This window comes from Ascaphus truei, chromosome 17, assembly GCF_040206685.1.
Source record: "Ascaphus truei isolate aAscTru1 chromosome 17, aAscTru1.hap1, whole genome shotgun sequence".
Taxonomy (NCBI): domain Eukaryota; kingdom Metazoa; phylum Chordata; class Amphibia; order Anura; family Ascaphidae; genus Ascaphus; species Ascaphus truei.
In genome coordinates this window covers 12,066,287-12,089,475 of record NC_134499.1, presented here as the reverse complement: position 1 = coordinate 12,089,475, position 23,189 = coordinate 12,066,287, and the positions used below count along the sequence as shown (strand labels likewise).

At 45.4% G+C, this 23,189-nt stretch overlaps 1 protein-coding gene across 2 annotated transcripts in view; it reads right to left on the bottom strand.

The window, feature by feature from the left end:
* The window catches only part of GUCY2C (guanylate cyclase 2C), a 104,920-nt gene that overhangs the window by 67,309 nt on the left and 14,422 nt on the right, over positions 1-23,189 (bottom strand). The window contains exons 1-3 of one of the 2 annotated variants that reach the window (XM_075573962.1): positions 16,990-17,266; positions 3,282-3,394; positions 3,085-3,152 (exon numbers count right to left, since the gene is read on the bottom strand). In XM_075573962.1, coding sequence (XP_075430077.1) covers positions 3,085-3,152; positions 3,282-3,394; positions 16,990-17,203 — 395 coding nt within the window. In that variant the 5' untranslated portion in view covers positions 17,204-17,266. Of the gene's footprint in view, positions 1-3,084; positions 3,153-3,281; positions 3,395-16,989; positions 17,267-23,189 lie in introns of those variants that run through there. The other variant, XM_075573963.1, reaches the window with a different exon arrangement.

The window sequence follows — 23,189 nt, the reverse complement described above, 5'->3', positions numbered from 1 at the left end:
TGATCTCAGGTGATAAGTGCTGCATGTGGTAGGGGTGACGAGCTTGTTCAGGTAGCTTGGTAGCTTGCCCAGAAAGTATTTAAAGGCAAGACATGAAAGGTGAACTTTGCGCCTAGACTCTAGTGATGACCAATCTAGTTCTTTGTGCATTTCGCAGTGATGTGTGTTGTAGTTGCATTGGAGAACAAAACGACAAATTGAATTGTAGAGGGTATCAAGTTTGCTAAGGTGGGTTTGAGGAGCCGAGCCATATAATATGTCCCCATAGTCAATAGTTGGCATTAGCATCTGCTGTGCGATACGCTTTCTGACCAGGAGACTTAGGGAGGATTTGTTCCTGTAAAGTACCCCTAGTTTGGCATAGGTCTTGGTTGTCAGGGTATCAATGTGCATCCCGAATGGTAAGTGGGAGTCAAACGATAAGCCCAGGTATTTAAAACTAGTGACAGGTGTTAGGGTGGTGTTAGCGTTGGTTCTAATCAGGAGCTCAGACACTGGAAGCTTTACAAATTTAGTCTTGGTCCCAAATACCATTGTTACAGTCTTGTCAGTGTTTAAAAACAGTTTGTTTTGGGAAATCCAGTTTTCGAGTCTCAAAAAGTCAGACTGAAGTATGTGTTGAAGGTCAGAGAGGCTATGGCTGTGTGCATATAGGATTGTGTCATCTGCATACATGTGTATTGAGGCTTCCTTACAAGCTGTGGGAAGATCATTAATGAACACTGAGAAGAATAGGGGCCCCAAAACAGAGCCTTGCGGGACACCACAGGTGATATCCAGGGGGTTGGAGTTAGAGCCTGAGATGGACACATGTTGGGATCTACCTGATAGGTAGGAATGAAACCAGTTTAAAGCATGCTTCCCTATCCCAGAGCTCTGGAGTTTGTTAAGCAGGATAGCATGATCAACTGTGTCAAAAGCCTTTGCAAAATCTAGGAATATTGCACCAGTGAGTTGTCCCCGTTCCATTCCACACTGGATTTCATTGCAAACATTTAGCAGGGTAGTTACGGTGGAGTAAACAAGGAAAAGAGAACAGCGCAAAGAAAAACCTCATGGTGTAGTATATTAAGAAATTCAATTTATATTTAAAAAGGGTGAGTATTGCACGTACATCTAGTAAAAAATCACAAAGCATGACATGTTTGGTATAGTAATGTGAACATGAATTCAAATCTATCTTTAATATTTAAATCACTAAACAAATGCAGAGATCAGCTGATCGCGTCGATTAAAAGGATGAATAATTGAGCCCACGAGAACGTATAGTCACAGTGGCTACTAGCCACACAGTAGCCGGGTGCACCTTCAAAAATGTACGAATAGCCAGCAGGATTTATACATGTATGGGCTACTCTCTCGCTGGCATGATGTACAGCACAGAGTATAGTACTGTATCCGCTCTGTAGGCGAGTAAATAAGAGAGCCAGTCAACACAAGGTTACCGCTATCTGTAGAATTCAATAGTCTAATTGGTGAGTGTGTAAATTGTGGTAAACAGCGTGTGTACGTGATTAACCTGTCATTCTAAAGGAGGACAAGATGTGCTTAGGGTTACCAGGCGGCTTCTCCACAAATACTGGACTCAATGGTGAAAGGTGCGTCAGGTCACTATGTCCAGAGAGGAAAATACCGGACACATACTGTACATGTCCAGTATTACAGAACCTCTCATTTTTTACTGAACAGAGTATCCAAATACAGGACAGTCCAGTTCAATACCGGACACCTGGCATCCCTAGATGTGCTTGTATAATGCATACAGCAACTGAATTAAGTCACCAGTATGTGCACCGTGTTTATTGTGCACTCTTATTTACTCGCCTACAGAGCGGATACAGTACTATACTCTGTGCTGTACATCATGCCAGCGAGAGAGAAGCCCATACATGTATAAATCCTGCTGGCTATTCGTACATTTTTGAAGGTGCACCCGGCTATTGTGTGGCTAGTAGCCACTGTGACTATACGTTCTCGTGGGCTCAATTATTCATCCTTTTAATCGACACGATCAGCTGATCTCTGCATTTGTTTAGTGATTTAAATATTAAAGATAGATTTAAATCCATGTTCACATTACTATACCACCACTAGGGGTCAGCAGATTACTCTCCAGGCATTTTATTCTATACCTGGAACTGTCCGGACATTTATATCCTTTGTTATCTACTGAGATACGTCCTGCACGGTCATTCAGCCTTTCACCTAACAGAGTCCAGAGGGCAAGCAATTGGGGCTTTATTTATCCTGCCTCTTTGACAGGTATTCTTTTTCGCTACCCCTAAGTGTTTCTTTCCCCTTATCCCCCCTCCCCTTATCAGAGATCCAATAAAGATAAGGGGAGGCGGAGGGGGAGAGGGGGGGGGGCTCTGCCTGTGCAAACTCTTGTAGAACGCACAGTGACGTCAGACCGAAGGGTGCAGCCGGAGGAAATCTAACCCCCTCCCAAGTCTCAGCTCCCCGTGTCAACAAACTAGCTTTAAAAACTACTTGTAAGTGTCAGATTTGGAAATGTAGGCATCACCTAGAGGTCACCCCGTAAACATGTCCCCTGCCATTAGTGTACTTTGGTCCTAGGAGGCACTGCCTCTTTAAACTAAAACGGTGCACCTAGACCTAAATGAGAATAGATGAGAACGCTCAATGACTGAGCAAATCCACCACGGTGGTGACCCTTCCATGTAGGGTTTGATACCTTTTATTGGACCAACACGTAGTTGATATGTTCCAGGCTTTCCAACCTCTCAGGGTCCTTCATCAGGTGTCGCTGAGAGGTTGGAAAGCTTGGAACATCTCCACTACTTGTCGATCCAATAAAAGGTATCATACCCCCTCCTCCCTCTCCCTCGTGTGTTACTACATTAATGGATTAGAAGCAAAAGATGCCATTTCCCAGAATCCCTTGCTGCAGTGGAAGCACTGTATGCTAAGTGATAATGGGGAACGGCGGGGTTGCAGACCTGTCTGAGACGTGTGAATGTGCGCACACGGGATATTTCTATTTGCTAGAAATGGCTGCAGAAGCATATAAAGGGCACAGGGGAGTATTTATCCTCTCTGTTGTTTTATTGGCTTTATACTCACGAGAGCATCTGATAGGTCGCGTAGGAACAAATGGGGCCCAGGATGGCACAGCCAAGTTGTTTCCCCTCCTGTAGGATAAATGAAGAGAGAGGGTGATTTCGGTTATCCCCCATCGTTCTTGAACCCTCCCCCCTCCTCCTCCGCACCCCCCATCTCCCCACCCCCTCCCCATCCCTTCATCTTCAGAACAGACTTACGTTGAGATACTTCAGCCTTTCTACACCCTCACAAGCACTGGAAACGCAGCCCGGAGCCGCGTAGAGATTCGTCTCAAATGGATGATAATGGGCTATGAAGGTCACGTTTATACCTATTAAACCAGGTGGAAAAGAGCCAATTAAAGCTGCAGACCAAGCAATATCCCACGCGTGGTTTTTTTCTAATAAATCAGTGAGAAAATACATGTAGCATTTTTTAAAACACAACAACTCTAAATAACATTTTTATGTATTATAATATAAGGCTTCGTCCCCGGTGGCCGCGGCAGCGTGCACGATGGCGTGCGCGCAGCACACAAAGTACAGCCCTCTAAGAGGCAGGCCCCATTTGGCGTGTGTGTGCGGGCGCACAAAGCGCGATGGCGCGACTGCTGGAAGGGAAGACAAGAATTTTGTCTTTCCGTGCGGCGGCGAGGTCACATGGTTGACTGGCAACCAATGGTAGTGCAGATATCTATCCCTGAGAACTTTTAATGGCCGCGCCCCCCCCCACCCACACCGTCATGGCCACGCCCCCTCCATCATGGCCGCCCCACGCCTCGCGCATCCCATCGCTACCCATAGACCGCAGATCGCAGCTTTTACGGGTGCATGCGCCGCCGGGCACTCCGATGCGCGCGTGCACGCAGTGACTGAGGCTGTAGCCTAACAAGCATTTTTTGTTTCTATAGCAACCATTTACAAAGTCTCTGTACGTTCTTCCTACCTACCAATTAGATTGTAAGCTCTTCGGAGCAGGGACTCCTTTTCCTAAATGTTACTTATGTCTGAAGTACTTATTCCCATTATGGGTTATTTGTATTATTTATTATTTATATGATTACCCTGTGTATTACTGCTGTGTAGCGCTATGTACATTAATGGCGCTATATAAATAAAGACATACATACAAAGTCACATCCCCTTCCTTTTCTGAAACAGGCTCTGGCACACCCATTTTTGAGCCCTGCCCTCTCTCTAGCAGCGCACCAATTGTATCTAGTGACTGCCTGGTTACATGATCTTCCCCACAGAACTTTGCATCTTTGGTCCTCTTCTGCTGCACAGACAGCCATTTTCCTTATGAAAAAATTGTCCTCCTTGGCGCTGTTCTTCACTCCGTGCTCAGTGCCGTATATGAGAAGAATAAAGAAAGACACTGTGTATAATATCATACAGCGCAAGTGACAATAACACCTCTGTGAACAGGTAGTCGGAACCGGCTGTGACACCTAACATCATAATCTGAAGTGAATTATCGTTATCAGGCGACAGACCCATTAACCATTGGTACTGATCATAGGATACACCCTTAGGCCGAGGCCCCGCTGCCTTGGTCAGCGCGCCCGCACTGCATGCAGGCGGCGCGTGGAGAGGTAAGTGACCGCTACCTGCGGTCCGTAGGGAGCAGGAGCTGGACCGGGGGGGGGGGGGGGGAGAGGGGGCGTGGTTTGAGCAAAGGGCTGCAGCGGGGGTCTCCCGGGCTGCAAGAGGGTGCAGCGAGCCCCCACACATGCCCTCTCCAAGCATGAGCGCCGGGTGTCCTGCATTTACGCTCGCGTGAGGGTGGGGGGGGGGGGGTGCATTGCGGGTAGTTGAGCGCGCTGGAAAGTATAATTTTTTTGTTTACCTAAAGCGCCGAGTGCAGGTGAGCGTGTGTGCCCGGGCACGAGCGCACACAGCGTGAGCGGGGACTTACATATATCTATATATGTAAGTAACCGCCGCAAGCGCCGCCCGCTCAGCGCTAGCGGGGACGCAGCCTAAAGCGACGCCCACCGACATGTGTTTCACGCAGTTTACGCTCTCTCAAGGTGGCCCCGCCTACCTGCTGGGTGCGGTTTATGCAGCCATTCGTTGCCATGGGGATGGCTACGCGTCTGAAGTTTCAGTCCCGACAGGCACGCGAGACTGATAAGCGACTTCATGATTGAAAAAATTGTCAATAGATAATAATATCAGCGGCAGGAGGATGTGATGCGTGCATAATAAATGGTGCAAGAAGAATAGAGCTCTAAATTCGGGAATTCAGGTTGTCAAATAGGGAAATGAGCTGGGAAGGGGCAAGGACAGTTTCTATTTCATTCTTGTTTTGTTTCATATGTGGGGAGTAAATTTCATGGCACAAACTCGAGGGCTTTCTGATCAGAATCTTTTTCGGCTATAACCCGGAGATGCAGGGAGTGAGGTTTTTTTATAATGTGCTTCAATTGCGACCCAGCAATAAAAGTTCGGGTCCACATGCCACACTGCAACCTAGCGCAACTGTGCCGCCTGACAGTATCTTTTTAGTACTGGCACTCCCAACCCACCTCCTGATTTGCGGGATAACGTGGCTGACCGAGCCACCGGTGATTTCTTCCCCTGCCAAATAAATTGGAGAATTTTGTTTTGAAGTATTTTTAGATCTTTGGCCAGGATTTTAATTGGAAGAGTTTGAAAGCAATATAGGGGCGTACGGAGGATATTCATTGTTATCGATGCCCCTCGGCCCTGCCCGGATATCTGATACCCGTTACATATTTGTAAATCTTTTTTGATTACGGCTGCGGCCACGCTGCAACTGAGTGCGCTCATGCTTGGCACTTGGCGCCCTCTCTTTAATGTAATCTAATGCGCATGGCCATGCTGACGCTTGGTGCGCACGTGGACGTACGAACTGCAATGCTCAGCGCTTGGGGCGACATGGAAAATTGATTTCCAAGCTCTCAGAAGGGCCACATGACCCAAAGTTACGTCACGATAGTTCCTTCAATAACACGCCCCGATCTAGCCAATTACGTGCCCCCTCCCTTAAACGCCACGCCCCACCGCTCACGCTCGCAAATGGCAGAAGGACAGCAGAGTGCTCATGCTTGGAGAGTTGGTGACATCACTGCACTCATGCAGTCTAAAAAATAAGAGAGGGTAATTGCAATTGAAAAGTGAATAATAAGTTCTGGAGCTGTTAACGCCTAAATATTTAAGATGGGCGTTCCGCCATCTATAATTAAAGTTTAACTGTAGGACTTTGAGCTCATGTCTGGGAAGGATTAAGTTTAATGCCTCCGACTTATAGTTATTTATTTTATAGCCTGATATTTTTCCAAATTCTAAAAGGGAAAATTGTAAGTTTGGCAACGTGGTCAGCGGCTTTGATAATGTTAGGATGATATCATCAGCAAAAAGCGAGATTTTATTATTTCTATTTCCTATCTCTATACCCCGTATGTCTAGATTGGCTCTGATGTGGGAAGTTAGAGGTTCTGTTGATAGTACAAAAAAGAGTGGGGACAAGGGGCATCCTTTCGTAGTACCATTTTTCATTTTTATACTTTCAGATTTGTTCCCTGGTAATTTTACTAAAGTGTATGGTGTTTAATATAGAGCTCTAACTCCCTCGAAGTATGGGCCTAAGGGCTGTTCAATAGAGGGCACGCTTGCTACGCCGTGCATGCGCGCTGCAGTTATAGTTGGCTGTGGTTAGTCAGCCTTTCTATAATGGTGCCGAGCACGGAGCAGACCGACGAGGGGGAAGATGAAGAAAATAATGAATTTGTGCCACTACCGCCGCTGTTAATGTATGTGTGTATGTATGTGTGTGTGTGTGCGTGTGTGTCATTAAGTGCACAAATAAACAAAAATATTTATCCATGTTTTTTTTTTCTTTTAAAAATCTTATTTAAGAAATTATTTACACGTACACGTACATATACACACACACACACACACACACACACACACACACACACACACACACACACACACACACACACACACACACACACACACACACACACACACACACACACACAGTACCTTCCCAGCATGTCACTCCCGGCAGCACGGACTCTATGCATATAAAAAGTGTGTGCCCCGTGCACGCACGTTCGCACAGGCGCACGCCCGCAATTACTATATAACAAGCCTAAGAATCCAAATGCCTGCATTGTTTTATCTAAGAAAGTCCAGTTTATCCTATCAAAGGCTTCCTCTGCATCTAGACTTAATAGGATAGCCTTGGTCTTTATGGAATGTACATGTTCAATTATGTATATTATCTTCCTCGTGTTATCCGAGGCTTGTTTCCCGTTAATGATTCCTGCTTGATCTATATGAAGACATATAGAACACCCACAAGCTCATATTGAACCCCCAAAATAACCACAACATATATATAAGCGTATAAGTGTCACAGAGGAGTGCTACTGAGCATGGCAATATACATTTAAAACCAGAGACGAACATGAAACACAGACAGAGCTCAATGCACATCCAGCGAAACTTTATACACGGTACAGTGCCTAAATATACATGTATTGATATCTATTAAATAAAATGGTCTTTTAGTTTAACATTTTGGCCAAATTGTTGTAAGCCCCTGAGCCACTGCACGGCAGACCACATCTCAAGGGTCCCTACACTAATATCAATTCTTAATAACCTGTGCATTGCCAGGAAGAATGATTTATAATAAATCTGTCAATATTAGTTGCAAAGTTCTAAGTCTGATTGAAGCTTTTATTAACCTGTACAATACCAGGAAAAGCACTCTGTATTAGATTTGTCACAATCACACTGCAAGCAGGCAAGTTCCCCTGAGAGTGGGAGATGCTATGGAGTGAGCTTTTAACCATTTAAAAGTGGGAGGGGGTGAGCTTAAATTAGGTAGGAGGTTGTCACCCTCCAATCACCTTCAGGGGGAGGAGTTTGTTCCTCGTATACTGAGATAGCTATTTAAAGGGTACGCTAGGCTGCTATTGGTCAAAATTAGTGTATATACTGTTGCATACAATTTAAAGGTAAACTCACCCTTTGGAACAGGTGAATACTAATGACTAATGTCACGGACTAATAGTTAGTGAGTGGGATACTGACAAATAGCTTTAACATACCCACCTCTGCCCTTGCAGTTTGCCGTGTCCCTTGTCTTTGCACAGTGATACTGGTAACCGAGCAGGGAATTTGAATAGCTTGTATAAGTACACATCCTATTGTACTGAAACAGAACAGAATACTAGCCTTGATAATATATGTGGAGCTCCCATATACGTTGCAAATCCTAATGTTGCCTTAATAGCTGCTTTAAAAGGATACCATCTATGCAGCTATTTCAGCTACGTTCATTGATGTGAAACCAATATTACTACATGTGCTTATAAGATTAGCAACTTATTGTATGGTTCAGATTTATACCATTAGCCGGTGTGCACGCAAGAGGGTAACTAGAGTCTCTGACTACTATATTTTAGTAGCTAAATAATCAGTGTTTGACACTAACCTCAATCCCTCGCTCCCATATGGGGACTTTTAACTTTTTAACATTTATTTTAACCATTGAGTGTGATAATCTTGGATGTAATAAACAATTTGTTATTTTTTCGTCGGTTCCTTCATCTGAGAGGGATTCTTTGTGTTAGCTCTTGGCAAAATATATACTCTAGTTAAGGTTGAGAGTGCAGCTAAGTGGGATCTTTACTCAACACTTTTGAGGTCTCGTGGCTATAGAGTCTAAATTATACAATTTTTTAGAGAAGTCTGAGAATTCTTGTGTTCTTTTTTCTCGTTATAGGTAACATCACCATTGTTAAGTTTAATTGCCAGTACTTGTGATTTCGCCTTTATCCCTCTAAGTTTGTTCGCTAGGATCTTATCTGCTTTATTTCCTTTATCGTAATAGACCTGTTTAGTCCATTTTAGGATATTTTCAATATCCCCTTGTTGCAGCGTACATGCAACTACACACGCGGGTTCTTTGGATAAGGCTTATTTATTTTAGCCTTAAAACATACAACACACCAAAACAAATAGCTTCTCATCGGCAAACAAAAGAAAAATTTATTTTTCTTCAGCAGACAAAACAAAATAGTTTCTCTTTAGCAGACAGAGTAAAAATAAGGCAGCTACTCTTTTCTATGCAGGAGACAGACAGTTCATAAACCATGTACTTTGCTAACAGACCTTGTATCAGTAATCTCTTCAGTAACTCACTCCTCTCTCCTGACCAGCCAGGCATGCGTGCACATCCTGGGGTTTTTAACACACCTTGATTAGGCAGCTGGGATTCAACTAATTGTCCTGAGGTTCCCAGCTTAAGTTAACCTAGTCACTGCTGCACTGCAGACTAAACATAGGTCTGCCAGGCATATAGCTGGTGGCTTTTATTTACTCTGTCACACCCCTATTTGGGCCGGTTTCAGTTCACCTCTGGCTGCGGAGAGGGTTTTGTATACCTTTTCTGTTGGGGTGCGTTTATGTTTCTGCTCGAGGGTAATAATTTTCTCTGTGAGGTCTTGTATTAGTTTCATTTTTATTTTCTTTCTATGAGAAGAGATGGATAGAATGATCCCTTTAATCTTGGCCTTATGGGCCTCCCTTAAGAGGTGAAGATCCTACCGAGTCCTTATTTATACTCGGGGTCGCCAACAGATTTCCCAGGGCCCAGGACTAGCGTTATAACCGCCCCCCCCCTCTCCTCCCCGTGTCAGCAGTCTTGCGTGCCCATTTGACACCTCGCGAGTCCCCTGCTCCATTTCCCCCCCCTATTCCCATGTATTTCTCTCCCCACCATCTCACTCTTTCCCCCTCTTCCTCACTCACTCCCACTCTCTCCACCCCTCCATTAATTACCTCACTCTCACTCAATCCTGCTCCCTCAATCCCCCCATCTCACACTCATTCCCGCCCCCCCCCCCCCGGCCACACACACACACACAATCCCCCCCGCAAAATACATACAACCTCCTCATCTCCTAAATATATAATAAAAAAACATACCCCAAATACATGGGGAAAAAAAACCCCACACCCCAAATACATACAAATCCCAACCAACCCCCCAAATACATACAACCTCCCCTGCCCCCCCAAATGCATACACAAAAAAACACAGATTTACCTATGTTGGGGATGGTTTCAGGCCTCCGGTGCCCCGGCTTTCCCCAGGTATGTGGGCCTCGCTCTCGTGCCGGTGAGTGCCGGCGTCCGAGAGAGGCCGTGCGTGGGACAGTGAGAGAGGCGTGCAGCTGGGGACAGCCGGGGCCCGGTGGCTGGACAAAGCAGTTGTTCCAGAGGCCTGGCTCAACTTCTTTGCCCGGCTGCTGGTGCTCTCGTTGCCGCCAGGCCCCGTTTGGTATTTATCTTTGTTTTTACTTCTTTTATAGAGTAGTCAAAGTTGAGATTTTCTCTACAATGTTCAGGGGGCCTAGTCAGCCAAGGGGTTTAACTTTAACTCTGGGGGTGACTGTGAACACTAGGTTTGGGGAAGGTAGGGGGGCGGGTGATATGAACACCATAAGAATAAATGCCAATCTTTAAACTGACCATTTTTTTTTTTTTAAAGCATCCGTTGATTTCAATAGCAGGTTTTAGCCGCCTCCCCAGCAGTGCAAGATCTTTGCAACACTTTCCTGTTTGTGATCATTTGTTGCCAATGTTCCCAGCAGTTTGATGTGCAAACTGTGACAATAATGTTACCTTAGTACAGTGTTTTTCAACCAGTGTTCCCGTAGTATCCCTAACGGGTTCCCTGCAATTTTCAGGTCATTTGAAATTGTATCAAATACAAAAGAATTTACAATGCATCTGATCTCAGACGCGCTATTAGAGAGGGTTGGGGATCCTTACAATGTATCTGATCTCAGACGCACTATTAGAGAGGGTTGGGGTTCCTTACAATGCATCTGATCTTAGAAGCGCTATTAGAGAGGGTTGGGGTTCCTTACAATGCATCTGATCTCAGACGCGCTATTAGAGAGGGTTGCGGTTCCTTACGAAGCGTCTGATCTCAGACACGTTATTAGAGAGGGTTGGGGTTCCTTACGAAGCGTCTGATCTCAGACGCGTTGTTAGAGAGGGTTGGGGTTCCTTACGAAGCGTCTGATCACATACGCGCTATTAGAGAGGGTTGGGGTTCCTTACAAAGCGTCTGATCACATATGCGCTATTAGAGAGGGTTGGGGTTCCTTACAAAGCGTCTGATCTCAGACGCGCTATTAGAGAGAGTTGGGGTTCCTTACAAAGCGTCTGATCTCAGACGCGCTATTAGAGAGGGTTGGGGTTCCTTACAAAGCGTCTGATCTCAGACGCGCTATTAGAGAGGGTTGGGGTTCCTTACAATGCATCTTATCTCAGACGCGCTATTAGAGAGGGTTGGGGATCCTTACAATGCATCTGATCTCAGACGCGCTATTAGAGAGGGTTGGGGTTCCTTACAATGCATCTGATCACAGATGCGCTATTAGAGAGGATTCGGGGTTCCTCAGAATTTCACTTACGTAGGATTCCTTAACCAAAAAAAGTTTGGAAACCACTGCCTTAGTAATATACATTGTAGCTGCTGAGTTACACCGACCTGAAGGATTGCTTGAAACTGAAAGGTAGCCATTATGTTAGGCACACAATCAGGATTGTGACAGATTTATAACAGTAGCGCCAAATGATTGCCAGCTTAGGTAAGAATGTAGAATTATACATTGTCACAGGCTTTACATATACAAATAATAATAAGAAAAAAATGATGGAATATAGTATTGCTGCTTTAAGTAGTCGCTAACCTAAGTTAACTCCTTGTATCGTGAAAGCTCACTAACGTTAGGGGGAAGGAGCAGCACCTCCCACTCGTTTCTCTTTAGCCGCTATTTTTTTTACAGGGTAGGAACTGGGGGTTCTCCAGCCTAACACCACTATTTTCAGCTCTAGGGATCCCTCGGGTTCTTAAGCTACTTACCTGTGAAGATAATGGGTTTAAATTTGCCTCAGGGGAAACAAAATGGCTGTCGAATTTCAGGTCAATAGAAAACTGTTTCATCATCAGCTGTGGCTTCCTATTGGTCGACCATTTAAATCCCCTTTAAAAGCCAGGAAGTATTACCGGTAACTTCCCCAGTAAGGATCTCGGGGACTGGGGGTCCCCTGGAAATAGTGGGGTTCAGCTCTGGAGGACACCCCGTTTTCCAACCCTGTTAGTGTGGATTGATCCTTTATGTCATGTTTTTGGTCTTTAGAACTAATTATATGCAAAAGAGGTGTTGTCCCTAGCAACACAAATCCACGCAGGTCCTGTATAGTGAACGCAAGGAGTTGTAACCTGACGTTAGTTATGTCCTTTGTGGCGTTACTCCCACCCAGATCATGAAATACTGTATAGGTGTAACCCTCCCTGCCTGACTCATAGGGAGCCTACATCAATGTGATTACCTTGTCAGGGGGCGGGACTCGTGCGGCCGGGCGATGATATAGCAACAACATTCAACAGCAGCTTTATTGACACATCCTTATACACAATGACTTAGTATAGGCATCACTATATTCTTTCTGATGCTCTCTGAACCTCCTTTCCAGCTACCTCTATATCGGCCCGCTAGGGGGGTGCTGAGGCTTTATCCCCTTTTGTTACCCACGGAAACCCTCTGCTGGATGGTTTCGGTGCAACGCCATCACATATCGGGCCCGGTGCTAATTTCCCCCCGCTGGGGAGAACTGTCTCTCTCTCTAGCACTGCGTGCCACCTTGTGGTAGTCTGGAGTGAGTCCAGCTACGCACCCTCCGATGGGGCGGGTCCGACTATGCCAGAGCACTACGGCCTGTTGAGTCTCTTCGGAGCATATGCTGCCTCTCCATGAACCGGCAAGGGTGAAGAGAGCCATATCTGTGTCTGTCAGTGTGTGTCAGTGTGTCTGTCACTGTGTGTGTCACTGTGTGTGTTGGGGGGGGGAAAAAACGGAGATGGGGGGCAAAAATGGAGCTGGGTGGGCAAAAAACATAGCTGGGGAGGGGCAAAAACAGAGCTGGGGGGAGGGGCAAAAACAGAGCTGGGGGAGGGGCAAAAATGGAGCTGGGAGGGGCAAAAACGGAGCTGGGAGGGGCAAAAACAGAGCTGGGGGGGGCAAAAACGGAGCTGGGGGGGGCAAAAACGGAGCTGGGGGGGGCAAAAACGGAGCTGGGGGGGGCAAACGGGGCTGGGGGGGCAAATACTCAGACTTCTCAGTTAAGCCCCCCCAGCAGCAGCAACAGCCGGCGCCACCACCACCACCACCAGGGAGCACTTCCTCACCTCAGGCAGCAGCAGCAGCAGCGTGGCCGGGGGTTGGGGACCCCTGGGTTAAAGCGCACCGGCCAATGGGGAGCCGTGGGGGGTCGGGACAAACGGGGGGCAAGACACACCGGCCAATGAGAGCCATGCGAGGGCAGGCGAACCGACGGACCAATCAAATTGTCTACAGACACTCACAACCAAGATTTTCAGTTTTATATATATAGATATATATGAGAGACCCGGCGTTGCCCGTGAGTTAAATTTCCTGCTCCTTCCTCTCCCCCTATTTCTGTGCTCCCCCTCTTTCTCCGTTCCCCCACACCCCAGAGGGAGGGAGGTACAGTGGACAGGAGGGGGGACGACAGTGGACAGGAGGGGGGGGACAGGAGGGCATTAGGACAGTGGACAGGAGGGGGGGGCAGTGGACAGGACAGGCACCTGACATTGGCCGTGCTTAAAATTTCCCGCTCCCTCCTCTCCACTCCCCCTGTCTGTTTCTCCGCTCCCCCCCTCTCTCTCCGCTCCTCCCCCCCCCCCCCCATGCACAGCTCCGGTCCCCACCCTACAGTGACACACACACACAGTGACACACACACACACACACAGTGTCACACACACACAGTGACACACACACACACACACAGTGTCACACACACACTCACACTCTCCCACACACACACACACACACACACACAGTGGACAGGAGGAGGGGGGGGGGGGTAGGGAGAGTGGAACGTTCGGCGATCCGAACAGGCGGCTCCCCACCTCCCACCATCCGTGACCTGCTCCCACCCTCACCTCCCTGCCACCTCTTCCCCTGCTAATGGTGTTAACCTATCTGACTTAATACGACTAACCTTAAAACTCGCCCCACAAATCAAGCATCCCAACAGCCTGCACTCATGGTTACTGTCCCACACCCACAGTCACACCTACCAACCCAAGCACTGCCATCTACTGCACTTATTCCCTCACCTGCTGTCTCTGTAAGTCTCCCAACATACCTCTTAGATTGTAAGCTCTTCGGGTTAGGGGTTTCCTTTCCTATTGTCTGATTTTTCTGCGCTTATTGTATTTTAATTCCCTGTACTATATTCTCTGTGAAGCGCCGAGTACACTTTTGACGCTATATAAATAAAGATATACATATATACATGTATTATAAATTAATAGACAGCGCTTGTTAAAGTGACCACCCAAATCGTGATCTCCCAAAAACAAAAAAATCACCAAAAAATGCCCTGGTTAGCACAGGTGCCTGTAAATGAACACCATAACATGCAATAATAAATGTGGTAATGACGACTATAATGGTGGATATTAATGTGAGATGTGACTATGTTGCATACATTTTTTTTTAAACATGTGTGAACAATAAAAAACAATATGAAATAGGTAAAATATACAAAATGTTCAAAAATTAACCAAAAGAATATAGGTCTAATGTCCTGTAACCCAATATTGGGTAAACCTTGTATGAATGGCTATATGGTCCAGGCAGCTTCTTTCTTGCGGTCAACAACCTCCCAACAGATACCTATTAGAAAAACAAGAAGAGGAAAAGCGCCCGATCCTTGTGTAAAATCCAAGTGCAAAGCTTTAATAACATGAACCAAGACAAATGCGCACTCACAATGTGCCACTGAATAAAAAGCGTTGTATGGGCAAGCCCATGCGCCAGCGTGTAACCAGATCGCTGTCCGTTTGCTCCGTCGCACTGTATGTTCCTGATGGCGATCTGGTTACACGCTGGCGCATGGGCTTGCCCATACAACGCTTTTTATTCAGTGGCACATTGTGAGTGCGCATTTGTCTTGGTTCATGTTATTAAAACTTTGCACTTGGATTTTACACAAGGATCGGGCGCTTTTCCTCTTCTTGTTTTTATATATACATATAAGTCTTGATACATCCTATTACAATATGTTTATCAGGTAACTTCACGCTAGCTCCAGCTATGAGCACAAGAGGTCAAAATACTTTTACACATTAACCCTTTTAAGCGACAATCCAAGTATTTTTTGTTTTTACATTTATAAATGTGTTCTACATGGCATTGAAGCAGGGGGTCTCCAGAGCTGAACCCCATTAATTTCAGCTCCGGGGACCCCCTGCTTCTAGAGATACAGACCTCTGTAGGGGGCGCCAGTAGCCGCTCCGCTTGGCTACCAGGGTTAACATAATGGCGGAGACCCCCTGCTTCAATCCTGGATAAATAAACATTTGGGTTGCTCCTTTAAAATACAGGACGCAAATGCCTCTTTCAATTTTTACCCTACGTCAATTTTATGACAAATATTTATGTCCCAATATAAAGCCAGATTGACCTTAAAAAATACTTTGACGGTGTATTTCCGTTTATCCCTCTGTGGCCTTGATTACAACTGCTAAACCGTATTCACTGCATTACAGGGTGGCGTCACAATCTCACCGCTTTCGCAGTGTTGGCAAACCGGATTCCGTGCCGCCCTGAGATCTTGATCCAGCCCTTGTTTTTTTTTTAATGCTAAATCCAGGCATTACGGTTCTCTAGTGGGAGTGTGACTAAATCTAATTACATTAAGGTACATGAAGGGGATCAACAAAGTGCTGGAGGAAAACATGTTTCAGACCTAGCGGAATGCTAAGAGGTCGTGGGCTGTAGTCAGAGTGTGGAAGACACTGGGAAATGTGTGAAAGAGTGTTAGATTCATGGAGTGACAGCAGAGGTGGCAGGGGCAAACACAGAGACATAATTTCAACCCTGCATGGGATAGACAAATGACGGCACCAAATATCAAAGAAACCCAATGATCTCATGGGGTCTGAGGTTTCACAGCAGGTAGGAATATGGGCATACTTGGGGGGTCTTATGTACCACTGATTTCTATGTTATAGTTGGTGTGGAGATGAAAAATTCCCCCCTCTCCCATCTCCATGCAAAGTGCTTGTTGTAAATGAAAACAATGGAAAACCTTTCAAAAATGATTAAAAATACTTAGACTTCACGAGGAGTCTGAGAGGTCTGGAAAAGCAGCGCTCATGGCAGATCCAGCAGCTGTGGCAGAGGGGGTCCTCCCCCTTCCCCACCCCCCCCTTTTCTCCCCTAGTGTGTCTTCCCCCCCCCACCCCTGAGTCTTTGTGTAGTGTGTTTAATTGGGAATTGAAGTGGCAGTACATACAGCGAATAAGTTGACCCATGTTATACACTGTTTTATAACTGCTGTATGTGTGAAAACTGAATAAAACATAAAGTTGAAAAAAAAAAATACTTAGACTTATACTTGTCTGATTTAGACAAATGAATATAAACAACAAGACACGAATCACCTTGATAAACGTATCACGGTCACTAGGTCAATCTGGTCCTACATGGGACTGCAACTTGAAAGGTGCAAATAGTTCCTACCCTAAATATCATGCAGTCCAATATTTGGTGCCTGAGGCACATGGGGATAAAGTGACGCTCCCAATGTCACAAGGAAATAAGATGCAAACTGTCTTGTCCCACTACAAAGATAGGCATGATACACTTCCAGGGACTTAAATGTGCGAGGACAGAGCAATAAAAATGGGACTGTCAAATGAGGACTTCTGGCACGTGTCCCAATGTCTTACATTGTACTGCACTGCGGAGCATGTTGGTGCATTATATACAAATATTAATAGTAATCACAATGATAAAGACAATGACATAAAAATAATAGACCTTACCTTCCCTCCTTAGTTCGTTACTTACTACCCTTAACCCTAAATTCACAGCTGGCCTGATGGTTTCCAATGTCCAATCTGTGCCTTCCCCGTCCAACATGATCACGTTTAAAATGAAGGTGTCGTTGGCACACATTGCTTCCAGTCGCAATGGAAGCCATAGCAAAAGTTGGAGGAACAGACCTGCTCTGCTCATCTTCTCATAGCCATAGCTCATCTACAAGCCCTTTGTGGGGATCTGACAGATGTTCAAGGGAAAACAGGAACTCCGGCGCTACACCGATCACCTGTCACTTCCTTCTACTCCCCCTCCGGACCTGTCCTGTCAACTGTTAACAACTCAAGAGGACTCAAAGGTTACTTCTTTAATAAGCTGAGTGTTTGCACAGAGAAAGGTCATAGCTGTTAAAGGTGTCAGAAAACGACATATCCTCTGATAAAGTTATCACATTTAATTACCGAGCCGAAGACTACATTGGGCCCTATGCCACTTACACAGTTTAAGACCAATATTTACCTTGAATGAATTGCATTCAATTTTCCATTTTTTTTATTCGAATTGAATACTTGACTGTCAAATCACCCAGCAATTCTCCGCTTCAAAGAAATATTTATGCAAAATATTTGCGGAGTTTCTTAAAAGTGCAATCGCTCTTGGTTTGGAAATGTAATCAGACTTAAAGTAAACATTTGGCTGTTACGGTTTCTTGGAAAATGAAGAAGAATGATCTATTTATCAGTGCGCCTGATGAACGCCTGAATGGATGCCTGGATGGGCGCCTGATGGACCTTCTGGATGGGTGTCTGATGGACATCTGGATGGGTGCCTGATGGACGCCTGACTGTGCGCCAGAATGGGTGCCTGAAGGACGCCTGACTGTGCGCCTGGATGGGTGCCTGAATGGATGCCTGGATGGGCACCTGTATGAGTGCCTGATGGACGCCTGGATCGGTTCGTGGATGGGTGCATGGATGGGCACCTGACGGATGCCTATGAATTAAGTCTCAACATCTAGAACACCCTGTCCATGTTAGAGACCAACATAAATGAGGATGGAGGACAAAGGGGGCTTTGTCTGCGCAAACTCATGTTAAATAAGGAGGGGCCGCACCTTTAATGGTCTACTAGGTGTGTTGTAACTCAGTCCAGATCACCGCATTCATTCTTATATCATGTAGGTCCCTTAGCTAATCCTGAATATGCAAATCTTGTGTATGTTCCATGGAAGTTAATGTTGGGTTTTTTGAGACACTAATAAAAGTATCTGAAACTATAAAACAAAAGTCCCGTTCAGAAGCCAGGGTGAAAACACAATTTGCGCTGTCTTGCAGGTCCCTTGCAGGGGTAAAAATTGGCACTCACTGTGTTACATACCTGAGTGCTTTCTACAGACGTCAGCTCTCTTTGATGGAGTCTCACTTATTTTTAGCACCGGAATAAGATGTCAGAGAAGTATCACTGATGTAAAAAAATTGAGCGCTTTTCTATTAACCCTTTTAATGCCGGAAGGGCCACAGCACCCGAGTGCCCCAACACCTCAAACACATGGCGATGGCACCACTGCTCCTCGGAGCGATCACGTGATCTCAGTGTCACATGATTGGAGGAGGAGGGAGGACTTATCTTCCGTTCCCCTGCCGGCTAGCTCGAGTCCAGCGCTCCAGAATGGAATCTTTCCTAGAAAATTAGCTGGAAGCTCACGAAATAGTCCAGGGGCGGCCAACTCGTCCTCAAGGGCCACCAACCGGTCAGATTTTCAGGATATCCCTGCTTCAGTACAGGTGGCTCAATCTTAATGACTGAACCACCTGTGCTGAAGCAGGGATAGTCTGAAAACCTGATCTATTGGTGGGCCTGACAAAGCCACGAAGTCATGGGGTCCTTTGAGTGCCAGACTTTATGATGTGGTGGCTACGTCATCGGGCCCTCAAAGGGTTAAGACCTCTCTGTCTCTCATCCAATATTCAATTCACTGCAAGGTATCCCCAGTTACTGCTATGATTTCCTCTGGTCTCTGATTGCTGTTTGTCCATCTCCTACTGTATCAGTCAATTGCAGGGTTCCAGCTGCTGTATACAACAGGCAGTTTCAGAGGAAATCAAACACGGCGGAGATAACCAAGCAGTCAGAGCTAATCAAATAATAAAACACGATAATTGAGCTGAAGCTGTGTACGTTAGATTAGTTTGAGATATTTAGTCACGGGATTGAGACGATCAACCAACAGCACCGGGATAAAGGTAATCGCCTGTCCTTCTTGGACACAGGGCCGGCTAGTAAAATTGCGGGGGCTCGGTGCAGGGCAGTGGTGCGGGGCATCTTACCTTCTCCTGCGCGCTCTCTTCCTGCCAGTGTCCCTCCTCATGGCATTGAAACGTCCCCTCTGTACCCAAGGCCTCTGTAAGCGCGGACTCAGTGCAGTGGCACCGATACCACCGCCATCACGCCGGCCTTGATTGGACCAATGTGCGGTAATGGCAGTGACATATTTGAGGGGTGAGGGGGGGTCATGTAGGTGATTGATACCCAAATCTGACACCAATAAGTGTCTTTAAATCATTTTTTGTTAAGTTATTATGTAGACACAGTGTGAGCTGAGACTTTGGAGGGGGTTAGATCCCCTCCGACTGCTCCCTTCTGTCTGACGTCACTGTGCGTTCTACAAGAGTTTGCACAGGCAGAGCTCCCTCTCTCCCCCTCCCCTTATCTTTATTACCTCTCTGATGAGGACAGGGAGGGGGGTAAGGGGAAAGAAAACACTTGGATGACAAACACTCCCCTATTCATCGGCCCCTATAGAAATGCAACCACATTTATGATTAGTGTAAGGAAGCCGATTAGATTGTAAAATTCTGTGCAAAAGGTTGTTTTTCCAAAATTAATTAAGGATCTTAAAAAGGATTCTGGGGAAAATATATTGTATCTCCTAGATAGGGAAAATGATATCAGTCAAAATGAATCCTCCCACGGATAATGTACCAAATCAGAACATTGCCCATTTCAGTGCTGAGTAGAGATCTGAACGATCTCCAATTCCATATCTTTCGCTTTGTATGGGAAAAGAAGCGTTAAGAGGTACATTCTACAAAAACCCATGGAGTTTGGCTGCCTAGCCCTCCCGAATCTCAGAAATATTAGCAGCTATCTCAGTTAGGCCAACTTCTCCTGTTGAACTCGAAATTAAATTCATGGCGTTGGGTCGACATAGAATATTGTGAATCCGGCCCGGCCAATATTGACACAATTTATTTTTAAAGTAAGGAAGGTTTTTTCATTTTGCTGTATGGACAGACTCACTGCGGTCATTCTCCCTCCAACAGAGGTAAAGGAGAAGGTTCACAGTTTAGTGTTAGGACCTACAAATTTGGTTATGTCTTGACATTGGCTTGCAGGCTTACAATGCTTTAGCCAAAGGGTTTAACTAAATGACCCTTACTCATGAGAATATTTTTATTTAAGTATTTTACTATATACTATATATTTAGTCACATTGGATGTAGCATTGGGCATTTCTGTCTTTTGTTGTATTATTTTGGTTGACAAGATTAAATAGACCAAGGACTATCACCTCCCATCCACTTCTCAAACACACTCTTGCCCTATGGGCTTGCTTCAAATTTAACTTTAAACTTACCACTACCAGATCTGGAATGATTCCTTTTTTGTTTTTTTTAAATCCCGATTTCGGGCTTTTCGGGTTTGGAAGTCTGTGGATATTACCAGAGTGAGGGACCTTGTTTCAGGTAACGGATATCAAACAATTATCTGACTTAAAATAAAAATAAAAAATAAACAAATACCCCAATCAGACATCTTTAGATATCTACAATTAAAACACTTCAGTCTACATGTCCACACAGATCAGTTCCCCCACTTCCAATACGTGTTTTGAAACACTTTCCAGATCCAGACATTTAGACAAATGTCTAGTCTCTATTGTATACCAGATTTTATTATGTCCAGATCAGAAATGTGCATACATGTTAAAATGGGAAGAGGAATTAGGTGAAACATTAGACAATGAGGATTGGGTTTATATATGTGAGGCGCAGATAAGAGATCGATCTGCGCGGGCTTAACGAAAATCGCTATAAATTACTGCTTAAGTGGCAGATGACTCCAGTAAGGCTACATGCCATGAACAATTCCTTTGGCTTGTTTTAGGGGCTATGGTCAGAATTGGGTCTTCATCACATATATGGTGTTTTTGCCTGGTGATGGAGCCATTCTGGAGACAAGGGTTCTCTTTCATTCGTTATTGGCTGTTTCCTTCAGGACAGATCCATGGACTGCTCTACTAGGATTAAATTGAGACCATTAAACAAAAGCCGAAATTGGCTTAGGTCATCTGTGAAACCCCAACCCCCTCTCCTATCACCCATAACACAGAGGAAGTTCAGGTTTTAACTTTGCCAATGTAATTGGGAATTTTAATTAAAGAGAAGCCACAGAGGTCTACAGCCCGAGCCCGTGGAGGGAGGGGGGAGTAGCAGGTCCCTCTGCTCAAGCCACGCCCCCTCCCGCCCCGGCTCCCACTCCCTACAGACCGCATATCGCGGTCTGTGTCTGTCAGCGCCCCACCTGTCTGCAGTGTGGGCACGCTGACTGAGGGAGCGGGGCCTTAGCCTAAGCTGCCTCCCCCCGTAGCTCCTTCCTCCTCCCCTCCTTCCCTCATTGGCTGACTCGTGCACCACGTGACGCGTCAGCGCTTCTGATCACCAGAAGCTTGCAGCATCGGCCGGCTGACGCGTCACAGCACGCAGTCAGCCACGTTGGAAGGAGCCAGCAGGGACCTCCAGACTGGAGTAAAGGGGCTGGTGGCCTGCGGCTGCACGCGCTGCCGACCGCAGCGGGTCCTTAGCCTAAAACATGGATTTAGACAAGAGAGAGCAGTAGAGACAAAAGAGTGGAAAGGAGACAGCGGTGAGCAGAGCCAAGGAGACAAACAGGGTATAACAAGAAATCATTCCAATGCCTTTTACCATGTCCTGTCTACTACAATAGTGTCCCTTAAAAACACATGGATATACCTCAGAACATTGACACGCCAAATAATTACCACATTACTGACATACTTATTCATCCATAGTTCTCATAGTTAGAGCCAATGTTTCAAGAAGAAAGAGTCCTCCCCACTGCAAATATTATTGTAATATATAATAATCTTGACATATTTTTTGTCTTTCCGTGGAATAACATTAGCAGTCAGTTTTGGGCATGGTTCTAGCTGTAGCCTTTTAGATTGATTACAGGGGAGAAAGTTGTGAATCGGGCATGGTTGTTGTAAAACACCACACTGGTTGACAATGACCATGGCATATATTAAGAAAGAAGTTTCAGCTATGTTTGGCTTTTACAAAAATCACATCAAATGATACAATCTGGCCTAGATTGGACATCTTAATTTGATGGGAAGCCAATCTTTACCACTAGTGTGTCTCCTGGGGTCATTGATGCTCATCCAATCCAACTTCTTAAATTGAGACCATTAAACAAAAGCCGAAATTGGCTTAGGTCGTCTGTGAAACCCCAACCCCCTCTCCTATCACCCATAACACAGAGGAAGTTCAGGTTTTAACTTTGCCAATGTAATTGGGAATTTTAATTAAAGAGAAGCCACAGAGGTCTACCACAGTGTCACAGCTGTGAAACTACCCAGCTAATAACAGATCGCCAAGAACAAACATGTCACCAATCCTCATTTCTTCCACGTATCCTATTCATTTTTTTTCTTTCCCAAGGTGTTTCTGGCCACTTCCTCAATTCCCAGATAAAGAACTTCCTCTCTCGCCCTATCACTGTGAGAACAAGGTACAGTAGAATAAACAAACAAGTCCATTCCCCCAAAGCATAGGAGATAGAAGATATGATAGAGATATTATCAGCATTTATTATAATCAACTTCTGCAAATGTATTTATTCATCATTGCAGGATAACAAGATATCTGTTAAAGCCTAATATAACATGCAGAGAGGCTCATTGCTCTAAAATGAGTATTGATCGCTTTAGGGCTGAGATATGTTGTACCTATATTATTTTAGGTGCGGCATGCCTTATAAACATTGCATGAACAATAAATGATAGTTATTAGTACAATAATGTTGACACACTCAATATAACGGCTATCATGCCAAAAATTAATGTGTTTGCCGACTGCAAGAGGTTATTATAACATTAGTCTCAAATACCAGTGCATCAAGG